Source organism: Mus caroli, unplaced genomic scaffold (genome assembly GCF_978045245.1).
Source record: "Mus caroli unplaced genomic scaffold, Mus_caroli_1 scaffold_6, whole genome shotgun sequence".
NCBI classification, from domain to species: domain Eukaryota; kingdom Metazoa; phylum Chordata; class Mammalia; order Rodentia; family Muridae; genus Mus; species Mus caroli.
Window position 1 is genome coordinate 16,180,987 of NW_028227261.1, and position 19,921 is coordinate 16,200,907.

The 19,921-nt window shown below is 49.0% G+C and overlaps 1 protein-coding gene across 3 annotated transcripts in view; it reads left to right on the top strand.

The window, feature by feature from the left end:
- Positions 1-354: 354 nt before the first annotated feature.
- Positions 355-19,921, top strand: part of Spen (spen family transcriptional repressor) — a 69,645-nt gene continuing 50,078 nt past the window's right edge. For all 3 annotated transcript variants that reach the window (XM_021160274.3, XM_021160275.3, XM_029475803.2), the window contains exons 1-2: positions 355-681; positions 17,318-17,638. In XM_021160274.3, the coding sequence (XP_021015933.1) occupies positions 599-681; positions 17,318-17,638 (404 nt within the window). In that variant the 5' untranslated portion in view covers positions 355-598. The remainder of the gene's footprint in view (positions 682-17,317; positions 17,639-19,921) is intronic.

Below are 19,921 nucleotides of genomic sequence, written 5' to 3' on the forward strand. Positions count from 1 at the left end.
AAGCGGCCCCATCCTCCCCCACCGACGCCTCCGGCGGCCGGCCTCCCGCCCTCCGTCGCGCCTGCGCACTAAGCTGACTGCGCGGGCGCCGCTTCCCGGCTCCGCATTCCTCCCCCCTTCCGAGCTCCGCGCGCCTGCGCGCCGGCTGGGAGGCCCTCCGCGTCGGGGCGGGAGGACGCGCGCGCGCCCGCGGCCAGGGGGCGGTGGCCAGGCGGCGGGAGGCGGGCCGCGCGCGCCGGTGGGAAGCGTCCGGCAGCCACAGCGCCGGCTCCGTCGTAGTCGCGGCCGCCCGGGTCTCGCTCGCCCCTCCTCCCGCTCCCCCGCCCGCCGCCGCCCGCGCGCATGCGCCGCCGGAGCGCGAGGGTCGGCTTCGGGTGTTTGGTGGCGGCAGAGCGGAGCTGCGAGGCCCGAGAGTCAGAACCTGGGGGAGAGGGATGGTCTCTGCACCGGGGGGAGCCGGAGGAGCCGCCGCCGCTGCCGACGCCACCGCCGCAGCCGCCGCCGCCGCCGCCCCGGCGCCCGCCTCCCTGCGCTGACGGCCGCGTACGAAGCCGGCGAGGGGGAGTCAGCCACCGCGGTCGCCGGCACACCGCCCAGCATGGTCCGGGAAACCAGGCACCTCTGGGTGGGAAACTTACCGGAGAACGTGCGGGAAGAGAAGATCATCGAGCATTTCAAACGGTGAGTGACACGAGGCCCGGGGCCGCGCTGGCACCTCGGGCGCCTCTCCGGCCCGTTGCTGGCCACCGGCAGAGCGGCGACGCGCGGCTGGCTCCGGCGCTCTGGGCGGGCGGCTTGCTGTGCGGCCACCGAGGGAGCGGGAGCGCTGGGGGGCTGCGGGATCGCCTCTTTGCGCGCCGCCTCGCAGTCCAGCGCGACAGGCCGGGGCCCCGAGCGCCCGCAGAGCCGGGGCTGTGCGGACGCCGCAGCCGCGCTTGGCATCGTGCGGCACCGGGAGGTGGCAGGCACCCGGAGCAGTGGCCGCTCTCCGGAGATTCGTGCAGCGGCGGATGCTTCAGCTGTCTGCGCGGCTGAGCGGAGCGGGCTGCCTGGCGCTCGGCGGCGGCGGCTAAATGGGCTGCCCGTGTCCCGGAGCTCGCGGGGAAGGGAGCGCGAACGCCAAGCTTGGCGCTGCGGATGCATTCCCGCGCCGCGCTGGTGACCGAGCGTTTTTGTTTGTTTGTTTGTTTTTGGTTTTTTTATTTTTTACAATAGATCCTTCACACCGAATTCGTTAGTGAAGTAGCCAAAAAGTGCAAACCTTTCGCGAATAGGTGTGACTTTTCGGTTTCTCTAAATACTTTTTGCTTGTGGACGGAAAAAAAGTAAATGTTGCTTTTCATACGCGTGGGTAACATTTAGCGCTTATATGCTCCCAGAAACGCGTGTCCGGGTAACTGGTAGAGGCCTCAGTATGCAACCCCACTTACAATGAGAATTTATTCATACTTTCGCACATTCAGAAAGAACGTAGCAAATCTGCGATCGCCTGTGGAAATTCACTTCTCCTGATATCCAATACCCTGGAAGGTTCCAAGTTGGGCGTACTCTGAATTCCCACTATCCAGTGGGTGCAGGGAATATAATTAGGAGAAGGAACGTCCTCATTAGAGTCAACCTGGGAAAATGGGTTGTGTCGCCCGGTATAGAACCTCTTTGGTGAGGCCTGGGAAGCGTGAGCGCCTTCCTTTCTCTCTCTCTCTGATGGAGGGCCATTGATTCTGTTGGCCGTTGCTCTGACCGGGGGTATTAAATCTTCGCCTCCGGGGCGCGCGTGTGCGCGTGCACGCGTGTGAAAAGGAGCTGGGTATAGTGAGGCCATTCATAACCTGCCGGGATGTCCTCCGCAGGCCTGGGGGAGGTGCGCGCTGCCTGGGACTCCGGGTGTTTACTACGTTGTGTCTGAGACACGGGAGAGGGGGGAGGTCCGGAGATGGAGTGTTGGCCCGGGTGCCCAGGGATGAAAGGGGACTGCAGCAGCTGGAGCGCCCGCAGATGGGAACTTTCTCTGCCCGTGCTGCTCCACCCCTCGGCTCGGTCTCTGCCCTCTAGTAGCAGGTCCTCAGCGTGGAGGAGATAGCACTCCGCTTTCTTAGGTTCTGGAGTGGAAACCCCTCTGCGCTGTACCCCCTTTAATCGCCCAGTGGCTCTTTCTTGGGTCTCTGCATGGGAAATTGATACGCACCCGACGTGCAAACACGTGCATCGCCTCATTCGCTCAGCTCCAGTGTTGGGTGGTCAGACTTGACATTTTACATCATGCAGATTTCAGAGGCACGGCTTGCCTCAGACCTGGAGTTTGACCCCCTGTGCAAGCCGAGGGAGAGGGAGAGCAGCGAGGGAGGAGGTTGGGCGCAGTCCTGGGAGGCTTGGAAGCGTGGTGCCGCGGTCCGGCTGGTGTGAATGACTCTCTAAGATGGCGGCCAGGACCCACTTTATGTGGGAATCTGCGGAGCCGCTCCGAAGGCACGGCAGGGAGGGCGGGAGGAGGCTCGCAGGAGGGCTGCCCGGAGAACCCGAGGAACGCGGCGCTAGCCGAAGGCTCACCGGCACACTGCTGACCCCGCGTTTACAGCAGCGCTTTATCTGCTGGAGAGCAAAAGCAGATGCTCTTGGTAAAAAGATGATTTGAAGCCTCTGCAGACGTGTGTCCCCCAAACTCCTGTATCGTAAAAGCGACAGTTCTCACTTTGAGACGAATGGATTTTATTTGGTTAGTACACCTTTAATGGGAGCAAGAGCGTGAGAAGGTAACAGAAAGTAATCTCCCCTTCACCCTTGACCCAGGAATTCCCAGTTCTCATCCCCCCTCCCACCCCCAAGCAGGTACTCACAGTTTCTGGTTTGTTGCTTATCTTTCTGCCTACAAAAATGTTCTTGCCGGTCCAGTTGTGGAGCTAAGTATAGATCTCTTTCTCCGTATAGTGGAATGTGTTTTGTTAAATATGTGATCGCCGCTAGGAAGAAAAAAAGAGAATTTGAATCATTTAGACGAAAGGGATGGAAAGGCACTAAAATGACAAGGAAACTTAATGGCGTTCAGCCTCTGCCTGTAGACCTCAGCAACAGAAGAACTCCGAGATGCCTGTGTTAAACCGAACCGGAGTGCCTTTTCCTACCCTTTTCCCTAGCTGATTACAACATTAACTAATAACTGTTCTACAGGATTAAGAGGTGTACACTGGGAATACATTACATAAAATGCTTCAAAGACGAATGTTCTTTTAACAGTGGTTAGGCTTTTGCAGTAGGTATTTGGATTAAAAGGACAACAACAAAAAAACCGTGGAGGCTAAATCAGACAGCTGTGGAGGCAGAGATAAAGGCCTCCCTCCCTCCCTCCCTCCCTCCCTCCCTCCGGGCAGGCTCTCTCCCTTGCTCGGGTTCTGACCAGTGCTTTCACTGCACAGCAGATGGAGGAAAGGGTGCTGATCCACCCCCCCCCCCCGTGCCCCCTAGTGCCGAAGAAAGGCAGCCCAAGAACATGGAGTATTTTTAAAAATTGGCTGTACCTTCTTGCATATAATAAGTCTACTGTGTTCATTTTCTTTACAGCTTTCCATATGCTGAATTAAGAAAATTAAATGACTGTTTCTGAATAGGGATTTAGTTAACAAAGATCCATTACAGGGCCACAATGGAGAAAGTCCTTTCTTTCTTTTGTGTGGTAGTGGAGCTAAGGGGCTGGAGGGGGCACCACACAACAATTGGTTGCTGTCTGGTAGAGCGAGGTGTGTGCCAGGGCGCCTGGAATTCGAGTTAACAAACGGATAGAATCCCTCAAAGACTAACCCTTCTCTCTGCCTTCCTTTCAGGGTTAAGTACATCACACAGTGCATTTTCCTTGACTGCCCATCAGTGGTACTTTCCAGATAGGATAAATATTATGTAGTAATTGCCTAGGGGAAGCTTTTTAAAAACATTGTCAAAAGAATGAAACTGGTTAAAAATCTTCTTTACCAAGACAAGGTTTCTTTGGGGGGAAAAAAAAGGTTTGTTTTAGCACGGTGGTTTTCTAGTTAAAAGCCATTACGTATACCCAGCTATCTTTTTAGTCACAAAAATCAGATAATATGACAGCTCCTTCATCCTTGCGTGTGCTCACTGAGGATGTTCTGAGGCCATCAGTGCCATATCCTTTCTTTACTTGAGTCCAGATGAGTTCTATGAAGTTACCTCTAGTTTTGAATACTGTGATTCTGAATATCTAATTTAACGATGGACTTCTTTTTTGCATATTTTAAAATTTCAGGAAAATTCAGTTATTTTGAAATAGCGTTAAAATTATTGAGAGCGCTTAAAATGTATTTAATTTCTGGAAAAAAAAATGTCTGTGGCAGACTGTGGGAAGACACAGGGTCCTTTCAAGGAGCATCTCCGTCTGTCTTGGAGAAGGGACCTTCCCGGCCACCTTTGTTTCAGCCTCCGGGTTGCTTGGGCTTCTCCTGTTTAGTATGCTTAGGAAGAGACTTCAGGCTGGGTTTATGAAGATATTTTTAGCCCCGTTAACATTAAAGCTTTGGAAATTTTATGTAGAATGCTATAAAGATAGTGGTGCCATGGTGCGCCTTAGCCCAGTCCTTGGAGAGGCTGAGGCAGGTGGACTTTTGAGTTCAAGGCCAGCCTGGTCCACAGAGCCAAGTCCCAGGATAGTCAAGGTTATATACATTGAGATCCTATTTCAAAAAACCAAAGAGAGAAACAAACAGACAGACAGACACGAAGGCAGCAAGCTTTTCTGCTTTTCTGGGTTGCCTCCACCTCTCACTTTCTCTTAGTTTTTATTTTTTTAATTTTGATTTTTGAGTGGTACACCAGGCTACCACAGTAGTCACGGGTTGATGCTATAGCCCAGGTTGGTTTCTCTCCTGGCCAGCGAGGTTCCGGGTCTACAGGCCTGACCCTTTACTTTCCATTACTTTGTCAAAATATTTAAAGCATTCCACGAGGACACCGAACGTCCAGCTGGAGATGATATATTTCCTTCCTATTATTTCTACTCCCCGTCTTTTTTTTTTTTTTAAAGATTTATTTATTATTATGTCAAAGTACACTGTAGCTGTCTTCAGACACACCAGAAGAGGGCATCAGATCTCATTACAGATGGTTGTGAGCCGCCATGTGGTTGCTGGGAATTGAACTCAGGACCTTCGGAAGAGCAGTCGGTGCTCTTAACTGCTGAGCCATCTCTCCAGCCCCTACTCCCTGTCTTTATGGCAAGCAAGCTCTTGCTGTTGGCTCCTTGGGGTTATTAACCTCTAGCACCCAGGGAAGTAGCACTGGGCTGAGCTGTAGTCAGCCACCGCAGTGTTTAGAATGGTCTACAAAACTTGTATGGTAACAGAAGTTGAACTACTAGATTTAGCTCTGGGATGATTGTTATTTTATTGTACTCTTCTGTGTGTGCAGGGGTGTCATCTGCACCACATCTGTCTCCCGGTGCACATGGAGGGCAGAAGAGGGTGAAGATCCCCTGGGGCTGGAGTTAGGGATGGTTGTGAGCCACCCCGTGTGGCTGCTGGGAACTGAACTCCAGTGTTCAGGAAGAGCAGCCGGGGCTGAGCCATCTCTTCCCTCCCAGTTTGGGATTTATTTACTTCATTTTTTGAGTGATACATAGGCAGTTTTCAGTGTGTGGAAATAAGCTTTGGATATTTCAGCTTGCTCTCCCCCATGTGTCCCTGGCCACTAAGTTACAGATTGAGTGTGTCAGGGCTGGGTGTGGCTCTGAACTGCTTTACTTTCGTCCCAGATACCTGCAGAGGCAAGCAGGTCCCTGTGAGCTCCAGGCCAGCAGGGCTGCTGCATAGGGAGACTCTGCCTTAAAAAAAAAATTTTTTTTTTTAAATGGAGGGTGTGTGTGTCTAATTTACAGTAGAGTGACTAAAATCCTAACTTAAGTACAGTGAACTTTTTTTGAGACAGGGTCTCTTTCATGTACCCTAGGTTGTCCCTGGTACTTGATACATAGACCAGGCTGGCTCTGAAGGCAGAGGGGTTGGATTCCCCTCTTGCCTCTCCCTCACAAATGGTGGGTCAAGCCACCATTCGGGGTTGCCTTAGCCACCCTCAAATTTGCTAGAATTCTTGATCTTTAAGCATCTACCTTCTGAGAGCTGGGATCTCCGCACGACCCATCAGGCTGAGTTTCTGTGGTGGGCATCAAACCCAGGGCTTCGTGCATGGTAGGGAAGCGGTCTATGAAGTCGGAGCTGCCTCTCTCACTTGCTTATTTGGATTTGATGATTTATGATTTTAAGTATAGAAAACTCAATGTTTAAGCATAGCAAACCGTGCTTGCTTTTGAGAGTCTCGCAGCGAGGAACCAGCGTTTGAATGGGGACCCTTCCCCCAGCCTGGATTACAGTTTTCCAGCTTGTGGATTTCCATATTTCAGGGAGCTAGAGCATTCAGAGTGAGTTCTAGAAACTCTATGTAGTTCCAGGTCTATGTGGAGAGACCCTGTCTCAAAACAAAGAGAACAAAGTTTGCCTAGCTAGGTGGGTGTTGGTGGTGTGTAGTCTCCCCCTTGGTGTCTGACAGGTGTTTTGTGGGAGGTTCCCTGGAATTGTCCTGGCACTCTTTATCAGTCGCCATTTGGCAGCCTTAGCCCTGGGTGACAAATCTCCCTATGTGCCCTGCCAGTGTGGTAGCCTTCCTTGGGAGGCTGAGGCAGGAGGATGAATTGGATGGAGCTCTGGGTAGACTGGGAGAGAGGCCTCCCTTTGGGTGGTGGCCAGCTGCTGCTTCTTAGGTTTGGCATCCATGTCCCAAGCGAGGCAGAGGCTTCCGGTTACCACAGATTTCCGTATCTCAGTCCCGGGAGGAGCCCTGTTTGCTATTGATGTAGTTATGTAGTTATGTAGCTGGGATTTGAACTCAGGTCTTTAGAATGCTATGCACTGTTAACTGCTGAGCCATCTCTCCAGCGCCAGAAATCAAGATTTTAAGAGCTCAGAACTGTGAGTTTTTTTTCCCCCCCAGAGCTGAGATGTATGTCATTGTACATGCATGTTTAATCATGAACATGCTGCTGTGTCTTCATTTACATTTGTATGTGCTCATATGAACTCACAGCAGATGTGCAGCGGTCAGGATGGCCTGCGGTTCTTTCTTTCCTCTTACCATGGGAATTGAACTTAGGTCATGTAGCAAGCACCTTTTCTCACTGAGTCATTGCTCCTGTAACCATATGAGTTTACACTGAGTTGACCTGTTCAGTTAATCAGAATTTTTACTCTATTATTTATATTATTAGTATTACAGCCAGGCAGTGGTGGCACACGCCTTTAATCTCAGCACTTGGGAGGCAGAGGCAGGTGGATTTCTGAGTTCGAGGCCAGCCTGGTCTACAGAGTGAGTTCCAGGACAGCCAGGGATACACAGAGAAACCCTGTCTCGAAAAACCAAAAAAAAAAATAGTATTGCTATCATTCTTTTGTAGGTATATGGTATGTCTGAGTACAGGCCTGAGTGGAGTGTGTGTGTGTGTGTGTGTGTGTGTGTGTGTAGTATGTAGGTCAGAGGACAACTTTGGGGTTGATCCAGGTTGATCAAACTCAAATCTCCAAGCTCCACAGCAAGCCCCTTTACCCACTGATTCGTCTCAAGGGATGATGAGGTTTTTAATGTCTCCCTTTCTGTGTTTATAACTCTTCTAAAACCCTGAGACCTGAATCCTGCCCTTACATGCACAACTCTGTTCAGGAGTTACTATCCTTTGTAACTCAGCTCCCAGGCGCTCTGCCGCCCACTCCTGCCACTTGTGAGGACATGGCCCTGATGGCTCTTAGCAAGGCTTTTGAATCCAACATGGTGAGGTTGGCTAAGAAAGGAAGGTGGCATTGGGAGTGGCTTTGCTGGTTTGCCCTTTCCTCCTCTTTCAGAGATGTTGCCTCAGGGGCACGAACAACAGACTCACCGCCATTTTACTCTCAGCCTCGGGGTCTTGTCAGTCTGTGGTGTGTTTTTTTTCTCCTGCTAGTCACATAACTCATTTACCAACCTTCTTACGTCAGGCTGAGAACAGGGGTTAGAATTTGATATGGGGAAGAAGCCTTACACTGAATGGGGCAAGCAGCAGCCTTTAATGTGGACCTGGGAAAACGGTTTCCTGAAATTTAGCATAGAGCATACAGTGCTCTGAGCTTCAGAGAGACCCTGGCATAGCCCGAGTCTGTTCTCCCTTCGTCACCTTTGTCTTTTCTGTCAGTGGGATCTCTTCCTGTAGCCACTGGTGGCTTAGAATTCACTGTGCAGTTGAACATGGACTCTTTTTTTCTTTCCTTTAACACCCTCGCCCCCTTTTCCCTCAGAGACAGGGAAGACCAAGCTGTATAGACCAAGCCGGCCTAGAACTCATAGAGATCCACTTGCCTCTGCCTCGAGTGCTGGGATTAAAGGCACGAAGCCAATGAGAGACGTGAGAAGTCATGTCTGCTTCACTTTCTGCAGGAGTTCTGCCGGCCGGCATGTATGTGTATGCACTGTAGGCATGCTGGTGTCCACAGAGGCCCCAAGAGGTCATTGGATCCCTGGAACTGGGGTTACAGGTGGGTGCTGGGAACAAACCCAGGTCCTCAGGAAAGCAGCAGATGCTCTTAACTGATGTGTTCCAATGGACACATTCTTTTTCTTTTCTTTTTTTAGATTTATTTTTTATATATAAGCACACTGTAGTTGTTTTCAGACACACCAGAAGAGGGCATAAGATCTCATTACAGATGGTTGTGAGCCACCTATATGGTTTCTGGGAATCTAACTCAGGACCTCTGGAAGAGCAGTCAGTGCCCTTAACCACTGAACCATCTCTCCAGCCCTGGACACGTTCTTTATTTGGAACAATTTTTCTTTTTCTCTTCTTTCTTTTTTCTTCCTTCCTTCCTTCCTTCCTTCCTTCCTTCCTTCCTTCCTTCCTTCCTTCCTTCCTCTCTCTTTCTCTCTCTCTCTCCCCTCCCTCCCTCCCTCCCTCCTTCCTTCCTTCCTTCCTTCCTTCCTTTCTCTCTCCCTTCCTTCCTTCCTTCCTTCCTTCCTTCCTTCCTTCCTTCCTTCCTTCCTTCCTCCCTCCCTCTCTCCCTCCCTCCCTCCCTCCCTCCTTCCCTCTCTCCCTCCCTCCCTCCCTCCCTCCCTCCCTCCCTCCCTCCCTCCCTCCTTCTCTCTTTCCCTCTTTCCTTCCTTCCTTCCTTCCTTCCTTCCTTCCTTCCTTCCTTCCTTCCTTCCTTCGGTTTCTCTGTGTAGCCCTGGCTGTCCTGGAACTCACTTTGTAGACCAGGCTGGTCTCAAACTCAGAGATCTGCCTGCCTCTGCCTCCCAAGTGCTGGGATTAAAAGCGTGTGCCACCACACCCAGCTGGAACAATTTTTCGGTCTCAGCTTGCCTGTGTGCTGCTGGGACTGTAGTTAGAAGCTGCCAGGCCCCGGTTGGAGCTGCTTTTTCCCATAATGTCGGTACACCTGGTCCCTGGCCTCAGCCTCACAGTGGTGGTTTGTTGCTTTATCTTGGTCATCATCACCACCATCGCCACCATCACCATCATCGTTGTCATTATTAGTGTGTGTGCCAAGGTCATGAGGGTTGTCAGATCCTTAGAGTTGGGTGCTGGGACTTGAACTCCCCGTCCTCTGTGCAAGAACAATCTATTCTTGTTTTGATTTTGATTTTGAGTCAGGGCTACACCATGCAGCTTTGGCTGGCCTGGAACCCACTGCGTAGACCAGCCTGTTCTCCCTCAGAAATCACCTGCTGCCGCCGCCGCCTCCCAAATGCTAGGAGTTAAGGGGTGGGCTACTGTGCCCAGCCTTTGTTTGCTCCTAACCAAGAAGTCCCCCCTCTCTCCAGCTCTAACTGTTGTTCTGAAGCAGATCTCAGATGTCTCATTTTATCTATTAGCATTCCAGCCCTCCTTCCAGAATGTAAGACTATTCAAAGATACCACAGCACTGTTAGCATTATAATTACACCAGAGCGACTATTGCTTGTTTTCAAACACCCGTTCAAAAGCTCTAATGCCTTGAGAGCGAATCATGGTGCCTGGAGAGGCCAGAAGAGGGCACAGTCAGGTCCATGGGAGCTGGAGTTCCAGGCCTGAGACGCCAGTCTCTGCCGTGGGTGCTGGGAACTGAGCAGCTGCTCCTCCTGCTGAGCTAGCTCTCTAGCTCTACCAACAATTTTTCCCTCCCATGTTGGTGATGAAGCCCAGAGCTTCCTATCCAGGCACGCGCTCCATGGCTGAGCTCTGGTCCCGGCCTGGTCCATCTTTTGTGGGTCGATTTGTTTGTCTTTTCCTTTACTTCTCTTCTTCTTAGGGCTGGGGCAGCTTGTCACCTTGCCTGTAGATGCAGGGATTTTGCATTGTGATCAACTGTGCTGCTTTCCCCGAGGTTGCATGCACTACATACAGCTCAGTGGGTTTTCTTTGCTTTGGCAGAGAGAGAACATACGTTAACAAATAGTGTGAATCCTGCTCTTTCCTCTCCATTCCTGTCACTCCAGAGGCAGGGCTAGCTCAGGATAGGCGCTTTTTCCATAGTGAGACCAGGACCCCAGTTGTTGGCTCACACTTGTAATTCCAACACCCATAGGCAGAGAGAGGAAGGAAGATTGCTGCAATTAAAGGTCATCTTGGTCTCCATAGTGACTTCAGAGACACCAGGGCTATAGCCTGATGTGTCTCACCAACCCAAACCCAAGAAACAGGACAGTTTTGCTGGATTTAGGGATTTTGAGGAGTTTTGTTGTTGTTGTTTCTCAAGTCAGGGATTTCTCTGTGTAGCCCTGGCTGTCCTGAACTCCCTCTGTAGACCAGGCTGGCTTCATATTCAGAGATTCCTCTGCCTTATAGTGTGGATACTAAAAGGATGGGTACCACCACTGTCTGACTGATTTTTAAGTTTTTAATCATCTTTAGTAATTAATTATTTTAAAAAGAATTATTTGGTTTTTGTTTGTTTGTTTGTTTGTTTTTCGAGACAGGGTTTCTCTGCGCAGCCCTGGCTGTTCTAGAACTCACTCTGTAGACCAGGCTAGCCTTGAACGCAGAGATCAGCCCGCCTCTGCCTCCCAAGTGCTGGGATTAAAGGCATGTCCGGCTGAGAATTATTTGTTTATTTTATATCTAGGAATACACGGTTGCTGTCTTCAGACACACCAAAAGAGGGCATCGGATCCCAAAACAGATGCTTGTTAGCCACCATGTGGTTTCTGGGTGGGAATTGAACTCAGGACATCTGGAAGTGCAGCCAGTGTTCTTAACTACTGAGCCATCTCTCCAGCCTGTAGTAATTATTTTATAAATAAATTTAATATATACATTAATTGTACATTAGATTTTTTTTAACATCACCATGAAACAACAGTTGGCCATTATCATAACAAATTACTACCGTAGTCAGGTATACTTAAAGTAGAAAATGCCTTTCAAGTGTGTCCAGTTTCAGAAAGTGTGTCAGTTGACATATAGTGAGATAATGTAGAACCTTGTGCCTGCTTGCCTGACTTCCCTTCTCCCTTTCCTTCCCTTCCCTTCCCTTCCCTTCCCTTCCCTTCCCTTCCCTTCCCTTCCCTTCCCTTCCCTTCCCTTCCCTTCCCTTCCCTTCCCTCCCCTCCCCTCCCCTCCCCTCCCCTCCCCTCCCCTCCTTCTCCCTTCCCTTCCCCTCCCCTCCCCTCCCCTCCTTCTCCCTTCCCTTCCCCTCCCTTCCTCTCCCCTCCCCTCCCCAGTGTGTTTTTAAATTTTTTGTATTTTATGTGCATGAGTGTTTTGCCTGCATGTATGTATGTGTATCATGTGTGTACCTGGTGCCTATGGGGGTCAGAATCAGAAGAGGGCATCAGGTTCCCTGGAACTGGAGTTAGAGGTGATTGTGGGCCACCTTGTGAGTTCCAGGAACCCAAACCTGATTTTCTGCAAGAGCACCAAGTGCTCTGAGCCATTGAGCCTTCTCTCCGGCCAGCCTCAGAGACTTGTTTGTAAAGTAAAGCCTTGCAGGGATTGGTGAGCTCCCATTGGCACGCCAAGCACTCAGGAGGCTGAGGTAGGAGGGTCACTGTTTAAAGCCAGCCAGGCTACTTGGAAGAGCTTGTCTCAAAAAAAAAAACAGCAGTCAAGAAACAAAGAAACAAAATCTTTTCTTTTGGCAGACAAGAGGGTCCTTCCCACCCCTATTCGATCTGAAATAGGTTATCTTGTAGCTTAGACCACGGCTTGGTTGACCTTCCTGCACACACCTTTTGAGTGTCGGGTAGATGGACTTTGGCTACTTTGTGGGGTTTTGTTTGTTTGTTTGGTTTGGTTTTGGTTTTTCAAGACAGGGTTTCTCTGTATAGCCCTGGCTGTCCTGGAACTCACTTTGTAGACCAGGCTGGACTCGAACTTAGAAATCCACCTGCCTCTGCCTCCCAAGTGCTGGGATTAAAGGCGTGCACCACCACCGCCCGGCTTGTGGGGGTCTTTTTTCCACCCCCTTTCCACCCTTTTCCCATCCTTTCAACCCCCACTAAAAAGGATAGGAGGACAGGGGTCAGTGTGACCTGCAGACTACTTCCTGCTGATTAGGGCCTGCGAGTTCCTTGGGGGGAGTTTGATCCTTGCCATCAGGATAGCTAATTTCTTCTTTACACATGACTGCTCAACTATCTAACAACTCCCCAACTCTTCCCCGGGTCCTAGCGTTTATATACCCTCTCTGAAAAAGTCCCCAGAAATCTGAGCATCACACAGTCGCAGAAACTTTATGCAACTGGCAAAATCACACCCCTGCTAGAGCCCGAGGCAAATCATAGTCAGCTGCTGTGGGCAGTCTGAAGCAGCCCATAGCCCACACCTGGTGTCAAAAGCATATTCTTGTTCTGTTTTTTAAAGAAACCAAGGTTTTCCCTACAGTGTTGGGATCATAATGTGCATCATGTTTGGTGTTTCATTGGTTTCTTTTGAGAGGGTCTTGTAGCACTGCTCCAGCCCCACAGTGTTGATCCTCATACTTTGGCTTCCAGGTGTCTAGAAGTTAGAGGTTGTACTTTTTTTTTTTTTTTTTTGGTTTTTCGAGACAGGGTTTCTCTGTGTAGCCCTGGCTGTCCTGGAGCTCACTCTGTAGACCAGGCTAGCCTCGAACTCAGAAATCCGCCTGCCTCTGCCTCCCGAGTGCTGGGATTAAAGGCGTGCGCCACCACGCCCGGCTGAGGTTGTACTTTTTAAAAGTTTGTGTGTATGGGTGTGTGTGTTTGAGTGTGTGTTTGAGTGTGTGTGTGTATGCCGGGATTTGAACCCCGGTGCCTCGGGCATGCTAGGCCAGCACTCTGTCACCAAATGACTGCTCCCAGTCCTCAGATGGGGTCCTCTAGCCTGCTGCCAAGCAGGGTTAGGTGGAGAACCTGACTGTGTTAATGTCATTGGTAGGTTCAGTTCTGTTGTAACTTGACTGTGTTCTTTTCATACCGGGTCAGCTCTGTTGTCTTGTCTCAAGAGTGACTCAGGGAGGATTGATTGGCATATGAAGTGGGAGGGTCATGCAGATAATCATGTGGAGGTTGGTGGTTGTTGCCCATGAGACCAGTTGCAAAAGGTGGAGTTAAAATTACTCATGCATTTCTGTTGGTAAATCCAGCTAATGAGGGAGGTGCTATTAACTTTTAATGTTTACTGATGCTACTTAATTTTGGGTCCTAGGGACTGAGCTCAGGGCACGCACACGTAGCCAGCTTTCCACCAGCGAGACCCTTCTCTTACTGTCTCATCTGTTTATTGCTACTGTGGTGCTGGGGTGGATTGGTCTTCAGCTTTGCCTAGTCAATGTTGCTCTAGAAATTTCAGAGTGCATTTTTTGTGGAACCGAGAGATTGGGCACCTGTGTTGGATAACAGTGTCAGATCGCCCTGACGCTCGAGTCACAGAGAATGTGCACCTGACTTTGACCCTCGGAAATGAACTCAGGTTTGCTGGAAGAACAGTGTGTGAGTGTGTGTGTGTGTGTGTGTGCGCGCACACACACATATAAATACACATCCATATAATTTAACTATATAGACTATTTTCTATAACTACATATACTACTCTATATAACTATAATATATATGCACACATTTAATTAGTTTAAGCGTTGGAGTGTTTTGCTTTGTTTGCCTGTGTACCACATGTGTGTGCCTGTGGATGGAGACCAGACAAGAAAAACAGATACTCTGTTTGTGAGCTGCCCTGTGGGTACTGGGAACCAAACCCAGGTCCTTTGTAAGAGCAGTCTGTGCTCTTATCCAGTGAACCATCTCTCAGCCCCTAAAAATGTAACTTTGATTTTAAATTCTATGTATGCATGGGATATGTGGGTATGTAATTCATGTGCAGGTGCCCGTGAAGGCCAGAGGAGGCCATCAAGTTCTCTGAAACTGGAATTACAGGCAGTTTGGAGTCATTTGACCCAGCTTGTGGGAGCTGAGCCCCTGTCCTCTGCAACAGCAGTGCATGATTGTAACCCCTGGGCCATCTCTCCAGCCTGGAGCATAACTTTTAAAGCCGTGCCATCACTGGATCATAGCCCCAATCTCCTCTTACAGTCTCTGGCTTTTCTTCTGTGTTCCTGAGTTCTCAGATATACAATCTGAGGGTATTAACATACTGAAGTGACATTCCCCAGGGCGGCTCTCAGGACTGTGAGTGTTTACTGAAGACAGTTCAGAATATTGAAAGACTAACCTTGACGACTTGACAGTATTTTGGTTAGATTTTCATTCTGTCCTGAAAACTTAGATGATTAGTCAGCCCTCTGTGTTCAGCCAGCTAGGGGTGGAAAATGGTGTGTGTTAGGGGGAAAAAAGTCCGAGGGGCTGGAGAGCTGGAGAGCTGGAGAGCCAGCTCAGCAGACAAGAGACCAGTTGAAGCTACACGAGCCCAACTCCCAGCACCTACACGGTGCCTCACAACCATCAGTAGCTGCGTTTCAACCCCTCCTCTAACCTCTGAAGGCACCAGGCATGCACACACTGCACACAAGATATGCAGGCAAAACACACATACACAAAGTAAAAAAGCAAACAAATGCTCAGAGGTGTTGCGCGCCTTCAGTCTCAGCACTCAGGAAGCAGAGGCAGGTGGATCTCTGAGTTCGAGGCCAGCCTGGTCTATACAGAATGAGTTCCAGGATAGCCAGGGCTATACAGAGAAGAAAACCCTGTTTGAGAAGACCAAAAAAGAAAAAAAGAAACAAACGAGGGGGGGTGGGGATCTTTGGCTGGGCAAGGTGTCACATCTCTCCCCTCCCTTCCCTTCCCCTCTCCTTTTCTCTAACAGGCTCACCTGGAATTTAGGCTTTGAACTCACCATATAGCTAAAGGTGATTTTGAACTCTTAATCCTCCTGCCTCTACCTCCCACGTGTTGGGATTCCAGGGTCAAGATTATATGTGTGTGACACCCCCATAGGAAGTCTTTCCTCAAAGCATTTTCTTTATTTAATAAAAAAGTGAGTTTAACCATGCGTGATGACACATGCCTTTAGTGCCAGCACCCGGGAAGCAGAGGCTGGCAAGAGTTCAGGCTAAGCCTGGTTTACAAGTTCTAGGCCAGCCAGAACTAGTGAGTCCCTGTCTATTTTTTTTTTTTTTAAATTAATGATGAGTTTTGTTTGTTTTCCTTTTTTTATATTATAGGCTCAACTCTCTTCATATATTTAAAAGGTATTTTGTTTGTATGGGAAGAATCATTTAAATTTCTATTAAACTTTCCCCTAAATTACAAAAGATCCGAACTGTTTCCTCAGCTTACTGGTGTTGATTTGTCTGTCTCTGTCTCTGTCTCTGTCTCTGTCTCTCTGTCTCTCTGTCTCTCTTGTGTGTGTGTGTGTGTGTGTGTGTGTGTGTGTGTGGTGTATCAAGTGTGCACTTGTACACTGCCTTCTGGAGTCTTGTTTTCTCCTTGTGTCCTATGGTTCTTGGGTTGAATTCAGGCATGTCCCCAGCCTTGGCCAGCGTTACCTGCCAGCCAGCTCACTGGTCCTCGACAGTCAGTCAGTTGCAACAAATAGCAACAAATAGTCTGTTCACCTGTGCAGAGTTTTCTGACAAGCAGACTGATACTGTGTTTCATTTTTATGAAGCAGTAACTTAAATCATCCTAGGGCTGGAAGAGATCTATCTGCTTTCTGGTAATGTTAGCCTTTTCAGGAGAAAGGTGAAACCACCGTTGTCATTGTCAGCACATTCATGCTGTATTGAAGTGCTGTGCCTGCCTCTGACATCCCTGTGAAAAGCACCCGAAAGGCTGGTTCCGTTCCCAGCGCTGTGCAGGCATTCATGGTGGCGGCGAGTACCTGGGAGTTCAGCCCTCAGATCCTGCCCAGGCAGGAGTATTACAGGCCTTTCCCCCACCCCCAAAGGGAAGCACAGGAAGTCCAGCTATTGCGCTGGTGTGATGGCTGAGTGGCCAAAGGGTAAGAGTGCGCCGTGCAAGCCTGAGTCTGAGTTTATCCTCAGAACCCACACCAGAAGAAAACCCACTCTGACCGTCGCCTGCCCACTGTAGCGTGTGTGTGCATGCACGAACACACAAACTGCGCAAGGAGAAAATGGTCAGGATGGAGTCCAGACTATCCATGAGTTCTAGAACTTGCCGTGAAGCCAGTCTGTCCTCTTAGTTCTCTCTCTCTTCCTGACTATCCCCTGAGTGTTGGAACCGCCGTCACGAGCCACCACGTCTCACTTCAGTGTTTTAATACCATTTTGATTCTATTTTAGGTTTAATCATCTTTCTTACAATGTAAGGATTACCGAGAACTTTTGAGGGATTCATTCTAGCTAAGTGTTCTTGACAGGGTAAGGATAGTTTCAGGAAATACAAACGAGATTAATAAAATAATGATTGTTTCCAAGTATATAAAACATGGAAGAGCAAATGAGCCTTAACAATCTGTGAGGTAGTGTGTGTGTTTTAAATAGGAGTTATTTAAATAGCCATTTTGGGGACCAGGGAGGTAACTTAGTTTTGTAAAATGCTTACCGTTCAAACATGAAGACCTCCATGAGTGTGTTCAGTCCCCGGCATCGTCACAAGAGCTAGCCACTCTCCTGTAATCTCACTGCCGGATCACATCTCGCCGGATCAGGTTCAGTGAGATCTCCTAGCTCAGGTACAAGGAGGTAGAGCAAGAAACTTGACTTGGCTCTCTGCCTCGCCACACAATAAGCATATAGAAGCAGGTACCTCCAACAAAAAGCTCTGTAGGTCGTGTCCTATACATATATAATATAAATTATCTTAAAAGAACACATTTTGTAAAATTATTAATTACTCTTTGGAAAATTATCGATATAAATAACTGCTTCTTTTTCCCTCCCAGATATGGCCGCGTGGAAAGTGTCAAGATTCTCCCCAAGCGGGGGTCTGAAGGAGGAGTGGCTGCCTTTGTGGATTTTGTGGACATCAAAAGTGCACAGAAAGCTCACAACTCCGTCAACAAAATGGGAGACCGAGACCTCCGCACGGATTATAATGAGCCAGGAACTATTCCGAGTGCTGCCCGGGGACTGGACGAGACAGTTTCCATAGCGTCTCGTAGTAGAGAGGTTTCTGGGTTCAGAGGAAGTGGTGGAGGGCCTGCTTATGGTCCCCCACCATCACTTCATGCACGAGAAGGACGCTATGAGCGGAGACTCGATGGGTAAGTTCCAAGGTTTCGGTAGGCAGGTATTTTGTATTTGATGTGGTGAGAAACAGAAACTCGTATTTAGGGGCCCCAGATGGATTTAAAGTTTTGGGCATTCTCAATGTTTCCTGTTTTGGGTTGGAAACGGAAGTTATTTCTATCCCAGTGGCTGGTACCTCACTGAATCGTAGAGGATATTTCCTGCAGCAGCTTGGATATCTACCGGGAGATCACATGGCGGAAGAGCTCCTGTAGAGCTTCAGTTTTGGGGTTACCTGGCTTCTAGAAGGACGTGTCCTCCCTTTGGATATTATCAAGGCCTTCCTTGGATATATCCTTACTACCAGATGGAGCTATTTGGCTGCCGGTTTTGTCTTCGGGCTATTTGGAATATATCCGGAGTATCAGAGCCTACAAAGCTTGTAGAAGCTGATGAGCACCTCTCGGTTTTCAGTATGTGAAGTCTACAAACAGATCGGATTGTCACAGAGAATCCCGCAGATCATTGATTCCCTCACTTGGATGCTACAAACAATACGCCAGCGTGGAGTGGAAATGTGTGCGTGGGCGAGGAGGAACGCAGGCTACCCTTGGTTCCCATTTTGGATCTACTCACTTTCCGTGGAATTACACTTGATGCAATTGGGGAAACTGAGGCGATGGACATTTCTAAATGCTGGATATAGCCGTTCCTAACTGCTGGGATGTATGGGATGCTATGAGCTCAAGACTCCAGTAGCTGGGGGGAAGAGGATTACTGTCGCTTCCGCCCTGCTGAGGGAACTTTAGCTTTGCACGGTCCGATCAGTTGTGGATACAGCAGTCAGACTGTCCGGGCTGGATGTCTATAAAGTGAACAGTTACCGGCAACTTTGTTCCTCACTGGTTGGAATTATAGAGAAATTTTCCTCGTTTCCATCTGCCTGGCTCCTCTTTAGGGATGCAGATTTTTTATGAATGTGGATCAATTTATAATTGTCTACTATCTCAAGAAAGAAGTCTGGGGGTTTAAGAGTTACAGTTTGTTTGGGACTCGTTGCTTCCTGTGGAATTCTTTGTCTGGTCACTAAGATTTTTTTTCCTTGTGGTTCATCTAAATATCACTTGACACCCTTGCCCACTGAGAAGGTGGATTACCCCCGTAAGAGGGGCCAAAATGGGGGAAGTTATGGTCACAGTTCTCTCCCTAGATTTAATTGGGATTATAGGTCGTGTTTCCACAGTTGGAAAAGGTTGGTATGTCCTGACCTGTGTATATTAGCCCCTCTTCTAACCCAAGTCATACTTTCTCTTCCCCACTAACTCTAGATGCATTTAGTACTAATAGATGAATCCGAGACTAGCAGTTAGATTTCAGCTCTGCTCCTCTCGTGCCTGCCTCTGTGTTTCCCTAATGGATAAGTACTGCACATACTTATGAGATACCAGCTGTAGCAGTAACCGCCTAGAAGTGTTGCTTATTGCTTCTGTTGTATCATTAATTATGGCTTCACCAATTAACACTTGGTAGTGTGCAGAAACAAACGTTTGCTTGTACGTATCAAAGGAACCTTCTTGTTAGACATTGAAATAGTCGAATTTTGGAATTACAGTTAATGAAAAAGGAAAATAATGTCATTTAATACACTTAAGAAGGAAATATATTACACACACACACACACTTTACCAGCCTAGAATTTTTATCATGATAGCAGCAGCAGAAGCCACAGTGCTGACTGCTACTGTCTGAGGAGGTGTCCCCCCACCCACCCACCCACCCACCCCATGAGATGCTTTCCAGGCCACCACAGAGACTGAGCTCAGGTCCTAGTCCCCAGTGAATGCCTGGAACAGTGACTGGCAGCTAGCACCCTTCTGGGGAGCTGGAGACAGGCACCTCTGGCGTTTATTTTCCAGTCAGCCTACTTCAGTTGGTTGGCTCCAGGTTAAGTGAGAAACCTTCAAAAATAAGGTCTATGTTGGGTGTGGTGACCTACATACACCTTTAATCCCAGCACTGGAGTCAGAGGCAGGTGAATGTCTCTTGAGTTTGAGGCCAGCCTAATCTATACAGTGTATCCCAGATCTTACAAAGTGTGAATAAAAAATGAGGTTTAAAATGGTCAAGGAAGACACCCAGTTTGTCCTCCATGTGGTCTTGGGTCTGTGCAGATGTACATGCATCCCAGACACGCGCATGCACGGCTCGCAGCCTAGGGTAGTAGGGTTAGTACTGAGTGAACTGGAAGATGAAAATGAGTTCTGATGCAGATGCTGGAAGCCTAGGGCTGGACTGAGAAGATGATCGTAGCTGCCACA